This window comes from Halichoeres trimaculatus, unplaced genomic scaffold (assembly GCF_033239565.1).
Source record: "Halichoeres trimaculatus isolate MK-OKI-2021-1 unplaced genomic scaffold, fHalTri1.1 fHalTri1_scaffold_13, whole genome shotgun sequence".
Lineage (NCBI taxonomy): Eukaryota > Metazoa > Chordata > Actinopteri > Labriformes > Labridae > Halichoeres > Halichoeres trimaculatus.
This window is the reverse complement of record NW_027437191.1, coordinates 8,986,781-9,005,836: the sequence shown is the minus strand read 5'-3', so window position 1 is coordinate 9,005,836 and position 19,056 is coordinate 8,986,781. Positions and strand designations below refer to the sequence as shown.

The 19,056-nt window shown below is 40.3% G+C and overlaps 2 protein-coding genes across 2 annotated transcripts in view; both read left to right on the top strand.

Moving 5' to 3' along the window:
- Nucleotides 1–1,635, top strand: part of ches1 (checkpoint suppressor 1) — an 83,913-nt gene extending 82,278 nt beyond the window's left edge. The window contains exon 6 of the mRNA XM_074685058.1: nt 513–1,635. Within this exon, the coding sequence (XP_074541159.1) occupies nt 513–1,068 (556 nt within the window). The 3' untranslated portion in view covers nt 1,069–1,635. The remainder of the gene's footprint in view (nt 1–512) is intronic.
- Nucleotides 1,636–7,802: 6,167 nt separating this feature from the next.
- On the top strand, nt 7,803–17,184 carry gtf2a1 (general transcription factor IIA, 1). The gene is made up of 10 exons (XM_074685560.1): nt 7,803–7,979; nt 9,627–9,728; nt 10,851–11,031; nt 11,494–11,558; nt 12,900–12,975; nt 13,143–13,267; nt 13,591–13,695; nt 13,846–14,148; nt 14,391–14,480; nt 14,987–17,184. The coding sequence occupies exons 1-10, from the start codon at nt 7,950–7,952 to the stop codon at nt 15,092–15,094; spliced, it is 1,185 nt and encodes a 394-aa protein (XP_074541661.1). The 5' UTR covers nt 7,803–7,949; the 3' UTR covers nt 15,095–17,184.
- The last annotated feature ends 1,872 nt before the right edge of the window (nt 17,185–19,056 follow it).

Here is a 19,056-nt window from a genome sequence, read left to right as displayed (position 1 = left end):
ATGTGCTGAGCAAGTTTCACAACCTCAGGGAGCATTGGAGCTGCTCAAAATGCAGCGTGTCATTTGAAAAATGCAAAGGTGGCAATGTGAGAATGAGTCTGCTCATTTCTGAAAGCAACGGCTAACTCTTTGTGGAGATCTGAGGTTTTAATCAGCCCAGAGAAACATGCACATTAGGCCCTGGGGGGTGGTATTTTGAGGTTGATAGATTATCCCGATTTTTGCTTCCAAGCCAAATGCAGGGAACCGAAACAGCCCGCATAAAGGAAGGACACCTCAATTCAAGTTCCCACAGCTTTGTTTATATCCCCTTGAATAAAGCCCAAGTGCTTCACAGTGCATGAACAGAGCAAAATAAGAAAAAAGGACAACAAAAACCAAGATTCTTCAAGACCAAAAAAGACACTCGATAGAGCCAGAAGGATGTTAAAATCAATAAATGAAAAAAAAAAAAGCTTCTTGGCATTGTGACAGCAGACAATCACACTCTCTGTCTCTCTGTCTTCTCTCAGATCATCCCTAGGAGATTATCTAAGCCGAGGACAGGACAGCCCATCCCGCTACTCCCCTCCGCCCTGCGGTGAGGACCTTCAGGAGGACCACACTTACAGCACCGCCAAATCGCCCAGCAGGTTGTGCTCCTCCCAGGACGACGATGCTTCCTCCCCTTTGGACGACGACGATATCATCGCCGTGGAGATCCAATCAGACGTCAAACCCGAGCCCAGGGAGATCCCCCTGGATTCTCACGTCACCACTGCCGCCACTACCTATATTTCCCAGCAGCCCCTGCGCGGACAGAGACGTAGTTCAGGAGCAGGAGCTGGAACTCTGGCAGGAAGCAGTCTGCCATGGACCAAAAACCGAGCAAGGGGTATAAGCGACACGCTGCCGCTGAAGAAGCGGCGTGCGGCGGCAGTGGAGAAGCCGCCAGAGAGCGACGACGAGGAGATGAAGGAGGCGGCGGGGTCGCTGCTTCACCTGGCGGGGGTTAGAGCCTGCCTCAACAACATCACAAACCGCACCGCAAAGGGCCAGAAGGAGCAGAAAGAGGCCCTGAGAAACTAACACACACATAGAACAAGTACATAGTCATGCAAACACACACAGACGGTATACAGCTCAAAGCACGCACACACATTAACACACAATCGTGTATACGACACACAAATAGGTCAACAGGTATCGTTACTACAGCATTAGTGTCAACGGACATGTCTCATCTCCCTCTATCTATCTGCAGGGCATTAGGTGAATCCTACTTATTTGTGGCAATATCAAAAATCTATGTTTTCCTACATGTTCAGCAACACTAACATCAATGGGTATTTCTCATGTGTCTTTGTTGTTTTCTTTGTTTCAAAGGGGATGAAAGCCATAAAAAAAGCATGTTTTGTCACTAATTTGGACAAGTTGAACCACGACAAAACAGAATCACATTGAGGAGCGTACAGTACCTGAACACAGAGGATGGCTGTTTGTCTTACCTGTTTGTTTCTATGTGAATCTGTAGCAATCTCGCGGTGATGCCAGCAAAGACGGCAGAGGGCGACGAGACGGGCGCTTTTCCCCCCTCCGAGACTTAGCGCTTTTTCTCCAGGCCGCTGGCTGGCATCACTCGCCCACATCCACGAGCACAAATGTGAGACTGTGCCAAAGACAAGCGACCAGGTTGCTTCATGTAGCCGATATGACAGCTGACAAAAAAAGAAGGCATAGTAGTAAAGGAGAGAATGACCTTAAGTGTCAAAATAATTGTAAAACCCAATGTGATATATATTCATGCACTTAAGATTATTTAACGCCACTTATAATAGAAGCATCATGGGTAAAGACATGGTTTTATTTCAAGAGCACTCATAGTATTTAAGAATAGATATTTTAAAATAAAAAAATGGTCATGTTTATCACCATAGAGATGGATAGTGTGCCGGGTCTGAGGCAATATCTCCTTCATTTTGTTGTTGTTGTTGCATAATGTAAACGTCCCTAAAAACCTCCCCAGTACTTCTGTCCATAGACGTAGACACCTGGTATAGATATCGTAGCTACCAGCAGCTACCACACCTTCCGTTTCATTTGACAACGTCAAAGAAATATATACATGAACTGTGGGTTTGGATTTCTGTTTGTGTCTGTTTACCCTCACTCTACCCTCATAAAGATATAAGCAATTTGTCCCGTGTGGACAACTCTGTAAAAAGGTTAGAAAATATTTTATTTTTTTCCTTTCTTAATTGAAGCAATTTGACCTGCAGGACTTTCTCAGTTATATTGCATGGGTGCTTGTAAATAAGATAAAAAGCAAATCTTTTTTATTCAAAGATCATGTAAGATAAACAATGTATTTAGCATGAAGCATGACTTATTTTCATATAAACCTTGATCCTAGAGGAAAGAAAAAAAGTTTTGCCGCCAATTCTTATACCCGTGATTATATCAGATTTGTTTTTGTTTGTTTGTTTCTTTGGATCTCTTTTGGTTCCTTATTTTTTTCTGAGCGGGCTTTCAAAGACAAGTCTTCAGGGAGGAACATGGGAGATCACTCTGCAATTAGAGGCCCCAGGGTGCCACCTCCGGGCTACGGGTTCAGGCTACATAGGCCAGCTGAATCACCTCTTAGGGTGGGCTTCCGTCTTCTTCTGCCTGTACAGTGATTTTTTTCTCTTCTTTTTTTTTAGGTGTTCAGTGTTAACCCCAGTGTTATTTCCGAACACATGTGTAGAGTGTGTGAGTTTGTGTGCCCAGGAACACACACCCTTTAACATTGTGCCTGCCTGCCTGCCTGCCCTCAGTACCTCTGTGGTCATGTCTCTGACATGCTTACCTGTCTTTATTTATAACAGTATTGTTTTTCTTTCTCTCCTGTGTGTAAATGTACGTGTCCTTATTTTCCATCGGCATCGTTCTGTGTATTTGTGCGGATCAGACGGGCATGGGAAACTTTGTGGGTGTCCTGAAGGAACCTCATATCTCCAAAAAAGCTACTTGGGAGTTGAATTGAAAAGAGAGGGGAGTATAGGGGACTGCTTAGATGATGAAAAAGTTTTGTTTTTAGTTCACATACAGTGTTGTTAGGACTTACCTGCCAGTACGGATCTCATATTTATCTCAAGAGCCCACTCTGGAGATCAGAGGTTATTTTCTTTTTATTTTCCGCTCCATTAGGTGTGTTTGTATCTCTCTAAGGGTCATGCAAATACTGACATGATTGAAATTAACCTACATGCTTTGACATTTTTTGCATTTGAAGTGATATAACGATGCACTGCCATTCTTTGGCATGCCTTTGCTGAAACAAGAATGCATTACAGTATTGATTCCCCCATCTGCAGAAATGCAGTGCATATAAAAGCAGCTTTACAGGAGGAAAAATGGCAGGGTTTGGTTGTAGCAGCAGTCAGTTTCAGTTTTAAGCTGTTGTCACCGAGCCAAGCAGGCAAACAAACGCATGTCACATCCACTGGTACAGTCCTCTGCCACCTGTAGCATGCATCACTGGCTTTTGCATTTTGTACCATGCCGAGACAAAAAGTCTAAAAGGAGACGCTGTCAGTGTTCTTGTTGTGTGCCATCCGTCTCTTGTCTGTTCTCTGTCCGAGTGCCCCCACGGCCCGGGTCAAGCACTTTGCTGTATTTGCAGTAACAATCTGCTGCTGTGGTGACTAATAACGTCTTCAGCTGGTGAGAGGCATGTCGAGGGGGAGTGTGTTGCTTTAGCATCCACCTTTTTTTCCTCTGACTCACTCAGTGACATGCAGGAGAGATGAACTCCTGACCTACGAGTCGGAGAAGAACAGAGCAGCACATAACGTAAAGCTGGGACATTTTATAGCAAAGGAGGTAAACTTCACTGCCTGAACAGCCCCTAAAACAAGTGTTTCTTTCAAACCTGCCAAACATTCAATGAAACGCTCTGAAAAAACTCGTTGCCATTTTTTATTTGCTGATGTTTTATGCGCGTTTCATTTTCCTGTTTTGTTTTCTCTCTGACAAAAACTATCTACAATACTGCCATTATTTTTCGGTGACTGTCTGAGCTGAATATTGGAAAGCCATAGGTTAGAGATGTCAAAATGCAAAACTGTTATTGATCTGTGAGATGTGATGCAGAGTACACCCAGGTGTTGGTTTTTTCAGTAAATGTTCAACTCTCCTCTTTATTGTGCAATCATATTGCCAAAGAATGATTTCAAGACCTATTTCATCACTACATGTAAATATCAACGTTGTCCAATACCGTGGCAAAAAATATATAAATGTTGTTTTATTTTGTTTTCCATTTTCTGAAAAACTGCAATGATGTTTATGTGATGTATTGTCTTCCAGTTGGTTGCAATAATAAAAAATACAAGTTGCAGAAGATTAGTTTGGCTTTTCCTTTTAACAGACTTGGATCAAAGATGAAAGCTGTAATCAAAGAAAATAATACCCACATGGACGATTATGACACATTTAATAACAGCATCGCTGATAGGCAGTGCATGTGGGCTAACCAAAGCAGCAATTTAACAATTTCTCCTTTCAGAATTCATGGTTAAATATAGAAAAGGCTTATAAGAAAGCATATCACCCTCTCCACGCCTCCTCCTTTTCACCACTCCAGCCTGCAACACTAACCCCCATTACTGGTAAAGTGGCTGCTTTGTGAGACTGGAGACTCTTTAATTTGCTCTCAAGACTGACCCCAATCATTAACCTTGCATATTCCCATCAACAAGGGCCTTATCATAACCATGCCTCTTCCGTCAGTTAATTATTCATTTACTTATTCTAATCATTTAAGTTCAATACTTCTGATTAAAGTCAAACTCAGCTCCATCCTCAGGGAGAGACGTAAAAGAGTTAAGAGTACCAAAGAGTTCCTCAACGCCTTATCAAACTGAGTGGTGCCATTTTGGAGCCGTGTGGCAGTGGAAGCCCATTCATAATTGAAGCCGAGACAGGCTTAATCTGGAGCCAGTGCCTCCCTGTGCAGCGCGCTCCCACCACCAACACAACTGGAGCTAGCAGCTCCTCTGTTGCTATGCAACTACAGCAAAGAAAGAAAGGGGGAGAGAAAAGTGTGCATTCACCAGATCTTTAGAGGGCATCATAGCACTCAGTTACAGAGAGTGAGACTCAAAGGTAGCCACGACACACTTTGGATAACAAAGCTTTGTGTTTGATCACACTTTGACAGACAACTATCAGACTCCAGCGAGTTCCTCACAATACTTGTTTATTATTATTTATCAAACAACAACAGAACAAGAGAATTCAAATGCTTCTTCTCATCATGTTCTCTTTAATTCTTAAGTCAGTTAAATAGATTAAATGAAGCAGGTTCAACCTCAGAGGAGACACACTGAAGTGTTGAGAGGATTGATGCACACAGAGTGGTGTGTGTTTCTCCATCTATATCATCCATACCCACAATGACCACACAGGCAAGTTTCCATGGAGACAGAAGTGGAGGTAACGTTCTCTTGTCAGCTCTCGTTACTGCGAAGCTTTATTGTTTTTGGAAATTTACCCCTGGTGGTCTGCACAGGTGTGTTTTGGATTAAACAGGTCGGACCTAGACGGCTCATCCAGGGATTGACTCCCATCCTCCATTTATTGGACGACAGGTACAACAGTTGCACGTTATACAAAGTGAATGGATTGTCTGCGTGTTTGTGTTTGTGTTTGTGTGTGTGCCATGAGACCAGTAAAAACAGAGCTTGTGTTCCAGAGTTTAGATATGAGGTGTGATCACACTCTAGTGGTGGTGAGCTGTTACTACACAAAAAGTGCTCCTGAAACGTAAACAGAAGAACTAAATGTTCATGTGACTTTTGAATCAATAGTTTGATTGATTTAACTTTTTCCTTTTATTTTTACTGAGAAGACAGAACACTGGTTATAGTGGGTCATTGAGGGAGAAATAGAGGGGAATGTGATTCAGTAAATGCCCATTGACTGGAATCAAACTTGAATCACCCACCCAGAATCAGGTCCTACTCATCCCTTAAATCTAAATCTTTTTTTTTTTTTTTTCAAAAACTGGTAACCCAGTTTCATCCATATCTTGTTTTATATGCCAACATCCCGCAGTCAACTTAACTGTAAACTAAATAAGCAAAATAAAGACTACTGTTTCAGACACTATGGTTCTTACTGTGCAGATGCATAGCTGTTGCCACAATTGAGAGGGAATTCCAGGGCATTATATTAGATATTACCAAGTGGCATACAAATATTTTGCTGGTCTTAACTGAAGTTCCTATTTTTTCATAACACATTAGCAATGAGCTACTCTTTGTAAGTAAAGCATATCATTTAAATTTAGGATTTCAGGAGGTTATCATTAGGCATTGAACATGACTATAGAATGCAATTCACTACTCTATAATCAACTTTGTGATTCACAACAGGACAACACACAAAATTAAGCATTAAAGTAATCACATAAGGGAAGGAATGCAATGGCACTTAGATCTACAGGGGAGCCCTTATAGTAGATATACATTTATTAAAAAAAAAAAATAATAATAATAATAATAAAATACACACAAAAAGCCCATCCCAGCAGATCTAAAATTAAAGGACCCCCTTAAATAGAGATTTAAAAAAAAAGCCTGTCAGATGACCCCCCCATCAGGTTAAATGTGATAACCTATTGATTATTTGACCTGATAATAAATGTTTGGTTGTCGTACAAGGTTTGTGACTCATTCGGATATTTTATTTTAATCAATTAATTAATCTTTTTTTTTTTTTTAAATTGTTTATTAGTTTAGGAGCTGAAAGAGCTATTGAATATTTTGTGCATGTGTTACATTACATTATTCAGTTTTAAAAGAATATTATAAAAAAATAATGCATTAAATCTTACAGGAATGTGACCTTCATACAGGAAGAAGCATTCTTTTTAAATAAATTATTTATAAAAATGTAACTTCAGAATTGTTAATTTCCAACACAGATGTTAAAAGAAGTATTCACCGGGATTAAACTTGAGAAATCTCTATTATCACCTGTTATTGGGTATGTGTAAATTAATCCTGCAATGTTTCAAATGCTTTAGCCTACCAAAAAAGTATCACAGTGTATGTATATTTTCACATTCCACATTTCAGTTTCCATTGTTTTGATTTTTTTAAATTGAATTTTCTCTTATTTTTTCAATATTTTTAAATTTGATAGCTCCAATTTTTGTGTTTATTTTATTCAAAATCTTGTACAGCTTTCTAATTCTTTATTATTTAAGTCGTTGCTTGTCTCATGTTATTTCCTAGTTAGCTGTTTAGCACCAATACACAAAGTCAAATTCCCTGTATATGTGAATGTACTTGGGAATGAAACTTGATTCCGACTCTGATGTGTAAACCTACTTGGCAACAGCCAAAGCCTGGTATTTTTTTTATGTACCAATAGCGCCGCCTAAGTTTTTTGCCATGAAAAGCATTTTCCTTTCTTGCATCCATGGAAAGCCCCCACCGCTTAGTATAACCGCTTTAGTATTTCTTCTATAATTATCTGTGTGTGCCTTTAATCCTGATATCAGCCCTTGATGTTTACTACTAGTTTACATGAGCTTTTTAAAGCAAATGCTATCCGTTCACTTTGTTTTACCGTTCAGCCTGACATATTAAAACTTCATCTCCCAGCAGCAGGCGAAGTGATTAGTCATCATGCTACAAATGAATTCACGAAATCTCGCGATATGTGCAGTTTGACCCTGCCCTATGTCTCGCGCACTCGCAGCTCCATCGCTCAGTATATAAAGCAGGACAACGACGGACGGAGTACGGCTGGGGAGTCGCAGCCCGGGATTGTAAATAAGACCGCAAGAACTGTGTTTTATTTACAAAAGTGATGCCGGCTGTTGTAGAGTACCGTTCCCAGTTGTTTTAAGTCGCTTTTTCGTAATTTTTGGCTCTATTTCTCGCCTATTTCCGTGTGGTTCATAGACTACGCGAATAATGGCGAGCTCGGCTAACTCGAACCCAGTGGTAAGGATCAATCTCTAAGGACTGTCAGCGGGGGAAATGGGGGTAAAGATAATGGAAGCTCTCGACAGGCTGATTATATTTATTTCAGTACTTAACTTCAGTGCTTAAACAATCACTTCACTGACATTAAAAATAAAACGAAGCCTTAACTGAAGCCAATCGGCCATTTTCACATTTTTTCAAACTAGATTGTTCTCTCAGAGCCGTCTGGTTTAAGCAGATGCTGATGGACAAAGTATTTAGTTGAAACCGGTGGATGAAAAAGGTTTGGAGGTTTAGTGTCTCTAGATTTTAGCAGTCTGGGAGTTGAAATAAAAGGTTTCTTTGTCACGTTTGAAGCTTTCAGCAGTAACTTGGTTCATGTCAGTGTTTCTGAAGCTTCTGAATTTAGTGTGAGTTCTGTTGAGTCATTAAAGAAATAGATTTTTGATCTTTGCTGATTGTTTTTTACTTTGGTGAACGTTAGGGGTCAACGCATTGCTTGGTGAACATAAGGTGACTAAATGAACGCTAGCTTGGTTTTCGAATTCAACTCATGTAGTAAACGATGATGTACGATAAGCACTCGCATATAACAGTCTATTTTAGCTCCTTTCTACTCTGAAAATCTTTTTCACTCGTAAGTCGGAAACGCTGTTAAACGCCTCATCATTGTCCACCATTCCACGACCTAAAGGCAAGATATTCGTCCCAAACCACCTCTATTTACCCATCTCATAACAAAGTTGTCCTCCCCACCGAAAAGAACATAATATTAAGTTAGAGCTGAGCACTTCCAAGATACAACACCGAAAATATCCTTGATATTCCGCCACATAGTGTGCTAAACACGGGGCCGCCGAGCGCGCAGTTTGCCGCTCCGTAAAATGGCTTCCACGTCGCCCCTCGGTCCCGTTCTGGCCCTCCTCCTTTCTGCTGCCTGGTTTTATACAGCCATATTGGCTCTCTAATATAGACTGCCCGGGATGGGAAGGTGCTACTCGACGCTACGTCACCGGCTCTACATATAAACACCAGACTGAGCTTTAAATAGTGGAGGAGCAGACGGGCCGAGGGGGAGGGAAGGAGAGACCGAGGTCCACGCAGCGGACATTGGGGACAAAGCAGCGCACTGCGGTGGCCTGCGTGTCTGTCGTTGTGATGTGTTCACGTTATCTTTTATCCCGGTCCTGAAACTCTGAATTGTAGGGCCTATGTATTGAAAACGTACACTCGGTGCTCCCTACGTGTCGTTGCATCTCCAGGGATATACTGTTTACCTTGTTTGTCGTGACAGGGAGACGTATAGAGCTGCTTCATATGGATTAGCACACCACACGGTGGCTTGTGTACATTAGGACAGTTACATCACAGGGACTTGGTCATGTTCAAAAATGTATCTATTATACAACCGATAACTGCCACGTTAGATAGACAGATATGCACATTTGGCAGAGAGGTTTTTTCAGACACATGCTGTTAAACATGTTAGGGCAGCAGTGAAGCACAGTTATGTAACCCTAAACAGATTTCTAATCACTAAGCCATGATCCATGTGTGAGAGTCAGACCTAAAATATAAAAAGTGGCTGTCCCAGATACGTTGTTTTCAGTTCACTAACTGTAATAAAAATTTCCTTTCTTTTTGTGTGTGCTTACTTCCATCCAGCCTAAACTGTATAGGTCTGTGATTGAGGATGTGATCAGCGAGGTGCGGGAGCTGTTCTTGGATGAGGGAGTGGATGAACAAGTGCTGCTGGAGTTGAAAACGGTAACGTCCTGCCATTAACTATTGTTTTTATACAACCACTTAGGTGAAAATGTTATCAACACGTGTGATGTCTTCAGATGTGCTCCTTTATGAGTATCAAGTTTCTGCAGACTAAGGCAAAACCTTCTTTTCCTACTTTCTGCTGTTTAATTTCAATCATAAATCTTTTTCATTCTGCTTTTGTTTTTCGTGAAATGTACAACTCAAATGTTAAAAAAAAAAGAAAACTAATTTCAAACTCAAATGTGTTCACTGTCTGGATTTGTTGTGACAGTTATAAGGCAGTAAATGAAAGCTTTAACCTAGTGGTTTGAGGGTTGTAGGTTATTTTTCTATCTGGCTTATTGTAATATACTTATTTCAGGAGTTCAGCATAAAGGGATGATGGAGGCTCACCAGTGGTACACTTTCATCTATTAGGCAGTTCCTGGCCTGCTTCCCCACTATTTATGTGTCTCTATCATGCAGAAAAGTACCGCACAGTACTCTCTGTGTTCTCAGGACATTATTATGCTTATGTTTTTAATTTAAAATGAAAGATATGGAGGTAGGTTCTCTAACATTTCAGTGTTTTAGTGCGGTTGTTTAAACAACTAATTCCTAGAACATGATTTTAATCCATTATCTTGTGTTTTGTTGACTGTGCTTTGTCTTTTTTTGTGCTTCCTGTCTGCAACTTTGTGTTTTTGCTGCTGCCTGTCTTGGCCAGGTCTCCCTTGTTAAAGAGGTTTTTTAATCTCTATGGGACCAACCTGGTCAAATAAAGGTTAAAAAAAGATAAATAAATTATGAACAAAGTAAGTTTTTGACAACACGTAAAAACCAGGGTATCCTCTGCAGCTCACCAAAGTTCACTTAAGTCCTTGCGGCCCAGTTTTAGAAGCTGTGCCCTATTTAACCGTACTCTAGGAGCCAGCAGGTTATTTTCAGATGTCAGCTAATCCTTTCTTGTGGCTTTAGTTCAGGAATGGTTTGATCAAAAGGAGATGGTACTATTTAAAATGGTATTCACACTGTAAAATCAAATGATGATTCTAAAATATTTACATCCCCTGACCCTGAGGCAGTCTTTGGACTAATGTTGCCTTTTTTAACCATGCTTTCCTCTGCCTCATGCTTCAGCTATGGGAAAACAAACTGTTGCAGTCAAAGGCAGTGGAGGGCTTCCATACAGAGGAGCAGGCCCTGCAGGCCGTTCAGCAGCAGCAGCAACAGCAGCAGGTTCAGCAGGTCCAACAGGTCCAGCAGGTCACCCAGCCGGCACAAACCCAGCAGGTCATCCTGCCTCCTCAGCAGCAGCAAGGTTAGTCAGATCTGCCACACTGTGGAGGCAGAGGTCAACTGAACAGCCCACACCTGGAGAAAAACACTTGAATGTACATGAAATGAGTCTTACGTAGCTTTAAAATCTTCCCACAGTGAAGATCATTGATTACATCATTGATTTCTTTTCTAGTTTTTCCTACCACTGTAACACTACTCATCACATCATCACTTTCACCTGTTTAAACACTTAACAGAGCTCACACACTAATGTCAGGGTATGCTTTTATAGCAAGGGATCACCTCTTTTTTTTTTTTTTTTTTTGATTGACTGATCCACTTTTTCGCTGGGAACAAATTGTAGTTTGTGTCTTTGTAGGTCACAGGAGCTGAAATCAATCTGCCAACACTCAGACTGAGCCACAGCTGACCTTCTTAGGATGTTATTGACAGTATGGTTTTGTTGTTTTATGATTTATCTCAGACATTTTTCTCCACACAGCTCCACAACAGCAAGTCATCGTTCAGGATCCAAAGATTCTACAGCACATGAGTGCGACAGGGATGGTGAGTTTAACAAACTCTCTGATAGCTTCGTTTCTCTCTGGCATTCTCTCAGCTGAGCCTTTAATGGACATCACTTTCAGCTAAATGTTGACACGTGTTTGACATTGTAGTCATTTCAAGTAACAAGCTAACACTTTGTTAATTACAGAGAAGTACAAACTCAATTTAATGAGATGTAGAAATATATATTTTAGCAAGATGCAAGGGGTCAGTTAATAACGAAGCCAGCAGCAATGATTCAGAATGTGTCCGAACAGCCACCAGTGAGATTTACTTTATTCAAGAGTTTCTTCATTCACTCACTGAAGCCAGAATTACACACAGCTCTTTCCAAACCATCCAGAAACATTCTGCTGACTGCTGCAGCTGAATGTTTTATTAAACAACTTGCAACACTCTTTCGGTGGTACATATTTGTACTTTCTTTAACTTACACACAGGAAAAACAGATCAGACGCTGACTCTGCTCTCATTTTTAACCTATGCAAGTTTTCATCACAAAACACCTGTAACAGCCTGCAAACACTACAGTTCACAAACCAGAGCACATCCTGTATTTTTCAGGTCACATCTTCGCCTTTTTAATAGAGAAAGACTGAACTATGTCGTATTTCTCTCTATCTTCTCACTTAATTTCATACTTTTACCAAGGTAAACAGGGTTGAGGACCTTAACATGTTTAAAAGCTAACCAGCACTTTCACTCGTGCACTAATGACAGGAACACTGAAATCTAGAGAATAGAAGCGATAGAGGGCCGACAGTGGAGGATACAGCCAGGGGAAAAACATCCTCCTGCTTGTCTCACACACACAAACACACACACTCTCCTGTTTTAATTCTCCTTTTCCCTCAGCAAAGCACCACTAGTTCCCTTCTTTAACATCTCACAGCCATCTGTTAATGTCAGGACTTTCATCTCAATTTCCAAACAACATTTTTTAAGCTGTACCCGCAAATTTGTAACCTTTGACAACCAAACTTGGCAAATAAAATTAATGAATGCAAATACTTTTATCAGGCCAGCCAAGGGAAAATGAATAATAGAACTTAAATTGTGAAGAGTTTCTGCTGCATTTCATAAATACTCAAGTATCTCCAGAGGAATTCATTTACCCAGTCATAAATACCTGTTTTTGTGCCTGGTGAGTATTTTAAATTTTCCACTAGAGCTTTACAGCTTACCGACTTAAAACCGTGTATTTAACATTGTTGAACCCTTAAAACCTTGCTTTAGGGTGTTATAAAGAAAAGTTTTGTCAGCAGTTTCAGGGTTACGAGTAAGCACCTTACCACCCACTTTAAGCACCTCTTAAATGTGTGTTTTCTTCTCCTCCTCTAGAGTGCAGCAGCTACTGCAGCAACCCTCGCTTTGCCCACAGGGGTCACCCCATACCAACAGCTCATCACTAGCCAAGGTAAAACACACTCCAACAAGTTTTAACTATGCATCAGGTTTTAAAACAACTACATGTAGGACAATGTCAATTTATTTATCTTCTAGTTGTGCTGTTGTCTAATTAACTGCTCCCACAATAGAAAAATGCTCTTTTACAGCACATTTCTCCTGTTCTGTGTCACTCAGGTCAGATTCTGCAGGTGGTGCGTGCTCCCAATGGCGCTCAGTACATCATCCAGCAGCCGCAGCAGCAGATCCTCGTGCAGCAGCAAATGCAGCCTGGTGGCGTGCAGGCTCCGGTCATTCAGCAGGTACGTCCTGATAAACAGGCGTCAACATCTGGGCTGGGTAAACTCTGAGGCACAGTGTTTGGAAAGTTGAAACAAAGTTGGAGTTGTGGGAATATGAAAGTATCATGTTAGTGTGTGTGTGTAATAACTCCAACCCTGTTTGTGTTTTTAGTGAGGCAAGTTCAGGAAAACATGAACTTTAATTAAACTTGTGGAATTTTTCTGCACTGTACAAATCATTGATTCACCCGAGTTTAGATGAACAAACTATTAGAGTTGGTTTAATAAAGTATACCAAGAGCCTCAGATATAATGTGGTATCTTTCTGTTGACTCTCTGTCCAGGTTCTTGCTCCTCTGCAGGGAGGCCTGCCCCAGCAAACAGGAGTCATCATCCAACCGCAGCAGATTGTCTTAGCTTCAGGAAACAAAGTCCAAGGCAATGCACAGGTAAGCATTTCTTCACTGACTTCATTACCAATTTCATTCCTCTCCTTGCAAAGGTTGCTTTGGACTAAGGAAGCATTTGACCTTTTGAAGAGATATCCCTCAGATCTATTAGAAGAAATAACCAATATTTACTGTTTCCTCCCCATCCAGGTGATGCAAGCAGCGGGTATGGCTCAGCAGCCTGGTCCAGCAACAACGGCAGCTCTGGTGCAGCAGCTTCAGCAGGCCCAGGGCGCAGCTGCACCACAGGCCCCACCTCAGCCCCAGGCCCAGCAGCAGGCCCAGCCTCAGGCTCAACCCCAGCCTCAGACCCAGCAGCCACCCATGATACTGCAGGCAGACGGCGCCGGAGACACCTCCTCGGAAGAGGACGAGGACGAAGAGGAGGAGTACGATGAAGACGATGAGGAGGAGAAGGACAAGGATGGGGGAGAGGACGGGCAGGTTGAAGAGGTGAGACCACAGCATATGAAGTTAGTTAGTAGAAAGGTATGAAGCCAGGTACTGCATTGAATATGTCTTTTTCTTCTGGATAAGAGTTAATTTGGATAAAAACAATATCACTCGAAATTTTTCAGGTAAGAAGTAAGTCTTACTTAGTTTTCCTGAGGTGATAAAAGGGATTAGAAAATAGTGACTCTTCAGCTTCCACATTCAGGCACACTGTCATTAAATTGTTTTTTCTTTTCTCTCAGGAGCCTCTGAACAGTGGGGATGATGTCAGCGATGAGGAGGACCAGGAGCTGTTTGATACGGAGAATGTAGTGGTGTGCCAGTATGACAAGGTAAGGAATTATCAATCCTGTGAGAGAAAACTTGATTTAAAACTCAACCAAGTCCTGCACCAAATATCTGAGTCTTAATACTGCAGGATGTAAGATAGTGCATACGAGCCTAGTTTGTTTGCATCTGTAATCACTTGTCCTCTGATTGGACCATCAGTCACTTCACCAGACTTCATCACTTCACCAGCATTTTAGTGAACAGTTGGTTAACATAAAAAAAAAACAAGAAATTAATTTTCAGGGACCAGATAACTAAAAAAAATGTTACAAACAACTGCTATGGCTAAACAGTTTTTTTTGTACCAAAGTGTTCAAAATCCAACTTGATGCTGTTTCAATGCTTTGAAGAACTCTCCTTGAAGGCTGTTAAACCTGGCAGTGCTTCTGGCTGAGTGGTCTGCAGGCATGGGTTAAAGACATTAGAGAGCGCGTCCACTGAAAGATGAAACTGAGTCCATCTGCCTCTCTAACGCCCACACCATTCATTTCCTTTCTTTACTTCACAGATTCACAGAAGTAAGAACAAATGGAAATTCCACCTGAAGGACGGGATCATGAATCTGAATGGGAGAGACTATGTCTTCTCCAAAGCCATTGGGGATGCCGAATGGTGAAGTATAAAAACGAACAGACAAAGCAACAGGAGCTGAGCTCTGTAACTTCCTCTATCCAGTCAACAGACACTTCAGTATCCTTCCATATCTTGAGACTGGATTCATTTCAGGAAATCTTCTCGGAGTCTTTGAGAACTCTGGTAAACCCAAAGGACTGTGAGGTACCGTACAAACCCACGTGTGGTCAAAACACTCCGCGAGCCTTGTGGGAAATAAGACCGAGAGAGGAAGGGAAGTCCTGTGAGCAGAGCGTTCGTGTGATCTTTTTTTGTTTTGTTTTTGCTTTTCCAGGCTTCTCTTCCCTTTATCCTGAGAGGATTCACGTGTCAGAAAGTAAGCATTTCACATCGCACAGGTGTAGTGGACCAGGGTGACCTGACCTGCTCTGCTCTGCTGCAGGAGGTGGGAGGTCATTCATTTAAACCCTGTAGATGAGTAACACCTTCACGATGCACTGTAGTCGGTTGACTGGAATGACATGCGTCTACATTTACGCCCAAGCTTAGTGCCACCAGTCAAAGTCGCTGCCTTTAGAACGGCCAGAATCTCCTTTTGGCTTCTCATCTTACGTTCTCGGATCGTCATTCTCTCAGTTCACGTCCATGACAATGGTGCTCCAGAGTGTTTTACGTAGTTAACAACCTGTTATTGTTTTAAACCTTTTTTTAAACATGTTTGATATAGATTTAAGACAAAGAAGGTAAAGTTACATTAATCTTTAAATGACTAACTGTTGTTTGAAGGTATTTTTTTAATCTTAGAAGTGCTGAATCCAAAAATACTGTTAATTTCCTCATCGGCTTCTCTGGAGCTTCATTCCATCTTTATCCCCCAGCTTAAAGAAAAAGGAGGATCCAACACTGAACTCATTTATGAATTGTATAAAACTGTCTGCAAGTTTGTCCTCTTGGTGTATCTTCTTTGCTCTTATTTTATTTCTCTGCAGCCGTCTGAAAATTTGCACTGTCAGTTTATCAATGTGTTGTGAAATCAGTCAGTTGCTCTAATCGATAGCCACAGTGTGCTCTGCTCTAATAGCGCGTGAGTGGGTGGGTGGGTGAGTGCGTGACTGGCTTTCAATGTGTGTGCGTTGATTTGATGTGAGTTGTCACAGCTTTTTTTGTGAATTGTTCTTGCACACCCTGTCTTCTTTTTTTTCTTTGCTTTTCTTTTTTTCCTCTTCCTCTTCTTGTAGTTGGGGCCGGACAGAGTCCACCCTTCGTTTTATTTATTCCTGAAGTTCATAACATGTTCTATTTTTGAGAAGTTGGAAAGCCGCACCAAACTGTGCTCTTATAATCAAATAAGTGTTCCTTTTTTTCTGTTGGCTGGACAAAGCGACTTCATGCTGTGTTCCAAATCATTTCGTCCACCACGTTTTTCTGTGCTTTCATTTTATTCAAAAGTTTTAAATGAAATATTTTCTATTGAAGCGAGTTGAACTCGGGGCCTGTGTGTTTCTCTGCAGTTTGTCTTTAGTGCCCCTGTTGCAACGATTTGAAATAAAGGATGTGTTTTTGGACTGTTGTGTTTGGTTGATGGTTGGATCTGTAGAGTACGTTTTAAAAACACATGAGGATAAATAAAGGAGTGATTATTGATACCTTATGTCTTTGCAGATATATTCTAATTGGAATAAAAATATTTTTGTCATTTCAAAGCTTCAGAGCTGTCAAAGTAATTTTTAAGAATCCTTTTTGTTTTATGTTCTAAAATAAAATTAACATTGGTATAAAGACTAAAATGTACAATAATAACGTGAAAATGCAAAGGGTGTTTGGATGACTCTACATGAAACATGCTTACAGGATGCATTTAAAGACACCCTGAGCTTAAAGTACAACATCTCATGAGTTTGTTACAAAATCTCACAAGCTCCTGACAAAATAATTTGTATTCTTCATTAATCGTTGAATGTTGCGTGTGCCTTTTGAGCTTGAGTAAGGTACACTTACAAACACCAGATGAGCTTACAGACAGGATGTGTATCAGAAATGTATCCCTGCTTCAAATCATTTTCTTGTGTGTGTGTTGTAGCTGCTGTTTGGATAATGAAGGAAATGTAATGTTCATATTCATTTAATTTTATAAATTAAAACAAGTTTGGATGAAAACAGATGCTTGTGTTTTGAATGCATTAAATTTCATTTTTCCATTTGAATAAAAACAAACAGTAAGGGTAACTCACTTCAGCTAGGCTCAGTGCTGTCAAACAGTAAATCCAGTTTTGTGCATGCTATATACATGTTTTTCTTTTTATTACTGACCTGAAAACATTTAAAGTCAAATGAAATTCCAACCAAAACTGCCATTTCTTCTGACTTTAATAATGGAAGTTAGTTGAATAACTAAAAGTTGAATGTGTACCATGTTTTATTCAACAGAGTAAAGATGTGACTGGATGTATTCAGAGCATGGACTGTATATAGAGTGGACAGCGTGGCTCCACCATTTATCATTGTACGGTTGTGAAGCCAAAATACCCCTGCCGCCATTGGAGCCGGGTGACAAAAATTATTTTAAATTAAATTATTTCTTTCGAGAGTCTAATCACTTCTTGACCCTACCTTCTGACATATTTCATAGTCCCCGAAAAAAATACATGAGAACGGCAGCTGTCAATCGTCATTAAACGTGACGTAAAACCTCGTTTTTAACCTCTCGTAACTAATGAAAACAAAACTTTTCAGAAAAAAAGGACTTTACATAGCAGCCAAATGATAACTTCAAACCACCACAACAATTGGACGTGAGAAACATTTCTACGAGGTGTATTGATTTTTTGTTTGTTTGACCACAGTCCATCTGGAATGACTGGAGAGCCAGATTTTTTAACCTATACTACAGCCAGCCACCAGGGGGAGCAGTTTTTTGTGGCGACAGCACTTCAAGCTGAGCAAAATGACGTCCATTTTTTTTTTACAGTCCATTCATAACACTATCAGAGCTGAAAAATAAGTTAGCTAAAGTTTGTTTTTGCTATCCCAGCTCTGAATGAGACAGTTCGACAAATGTTACCTACACGCTTCTTATTTTACAACTTAAAGAATAAAACACTTTCTTCCGCCTTGTCAACTGTTTTATCAACGCTGAAAACTTGATTAGCCAACTAAATACCTTTAGCTATTTCTGTCACTTACTTGTTGTTATCATGCTATCAAAATAATAACAATGATCCATTGCTTGCTTTCTGTCTGAGGTAATGAAGTGTACTATTGTTATCATTTCATCATATAAAGTTAACTCAGGTGTCTGCAACCTGTATGATCAACGGAGTGATTTTGCCACATATCACCTGAAATAAAGTCAGTTATAGCAAACTTAAAACTTACCTTTTTAGTCTAGCTTTTAACTGAGTTTTACTTTTACTTATTCATCTATTCATCTAAATGAGTTTAGATCTTCTTCTTAAAGGCGTATAGTCTTAACCTTTAGTTTAAAATAAATTTATCTTTTTATCTGTTTTACTTAATCATTTATCTTTAATGAAGATTTACTGTACTGCTACTATCAGCTTTTTAATTCTGTATCTTTAAGTTTAAGTTTTACATCGTTTTCTCTTTTACTGCTTTAGTCTTTTAATATTTTATCATCTTATTTGTTTTTGTTTGTTTTTTTTTCTTTTGGTTGTTTTATTTTCTTACTGTGGGTTTAACATTTTTCTTTACCTTCATTGTTTCCTCATTAAGGTCTCCAGATAGCGTTTCCACAGTCTCTCGGGACATCTGCATAGATTTTAATTAAATTGTGTTCAATTGTGCACTGGGAGTGTGGGTTGGTGGGTTGGGAGAGGAGGGTTGTACATTGATGTGTGTTTATATGGGTTTATCAGGTCGCTTATCATTATTATTTTGTTTGTTTTCTTTTGTCAAACACTTTCTGTTGCCACTGTTGTGCATGAAAAGTGCTTAATAAATAAAGTGTGATTGATTGATAAAGTCATTCCACAGCCACAAAACCTA

Bases quoted from the DNA above. Each gene is read 5' to 3' on its own strand.
- gtf2a1 (XM_074685560.1), top strand. From the start codon at position 7,950: ATGGCGAGCTCGGCTAACTCGAACCCAGTG. The intron at 9,729-10,850 runs GTAACGTCCTGC...CTCATGCTTCAG, and splicing joins TGCTGCTGGAGTTGAAAACG to CTATGGGAAAACAAACTGTT. The intron at 13,268-13,590 runs GTACGTCCTGAT...CTCTCTGTCCAG, and splicing joins AGGCTCCGGTCATTCAGCAG to GTTCTTGCTCCTCTGCAGGG.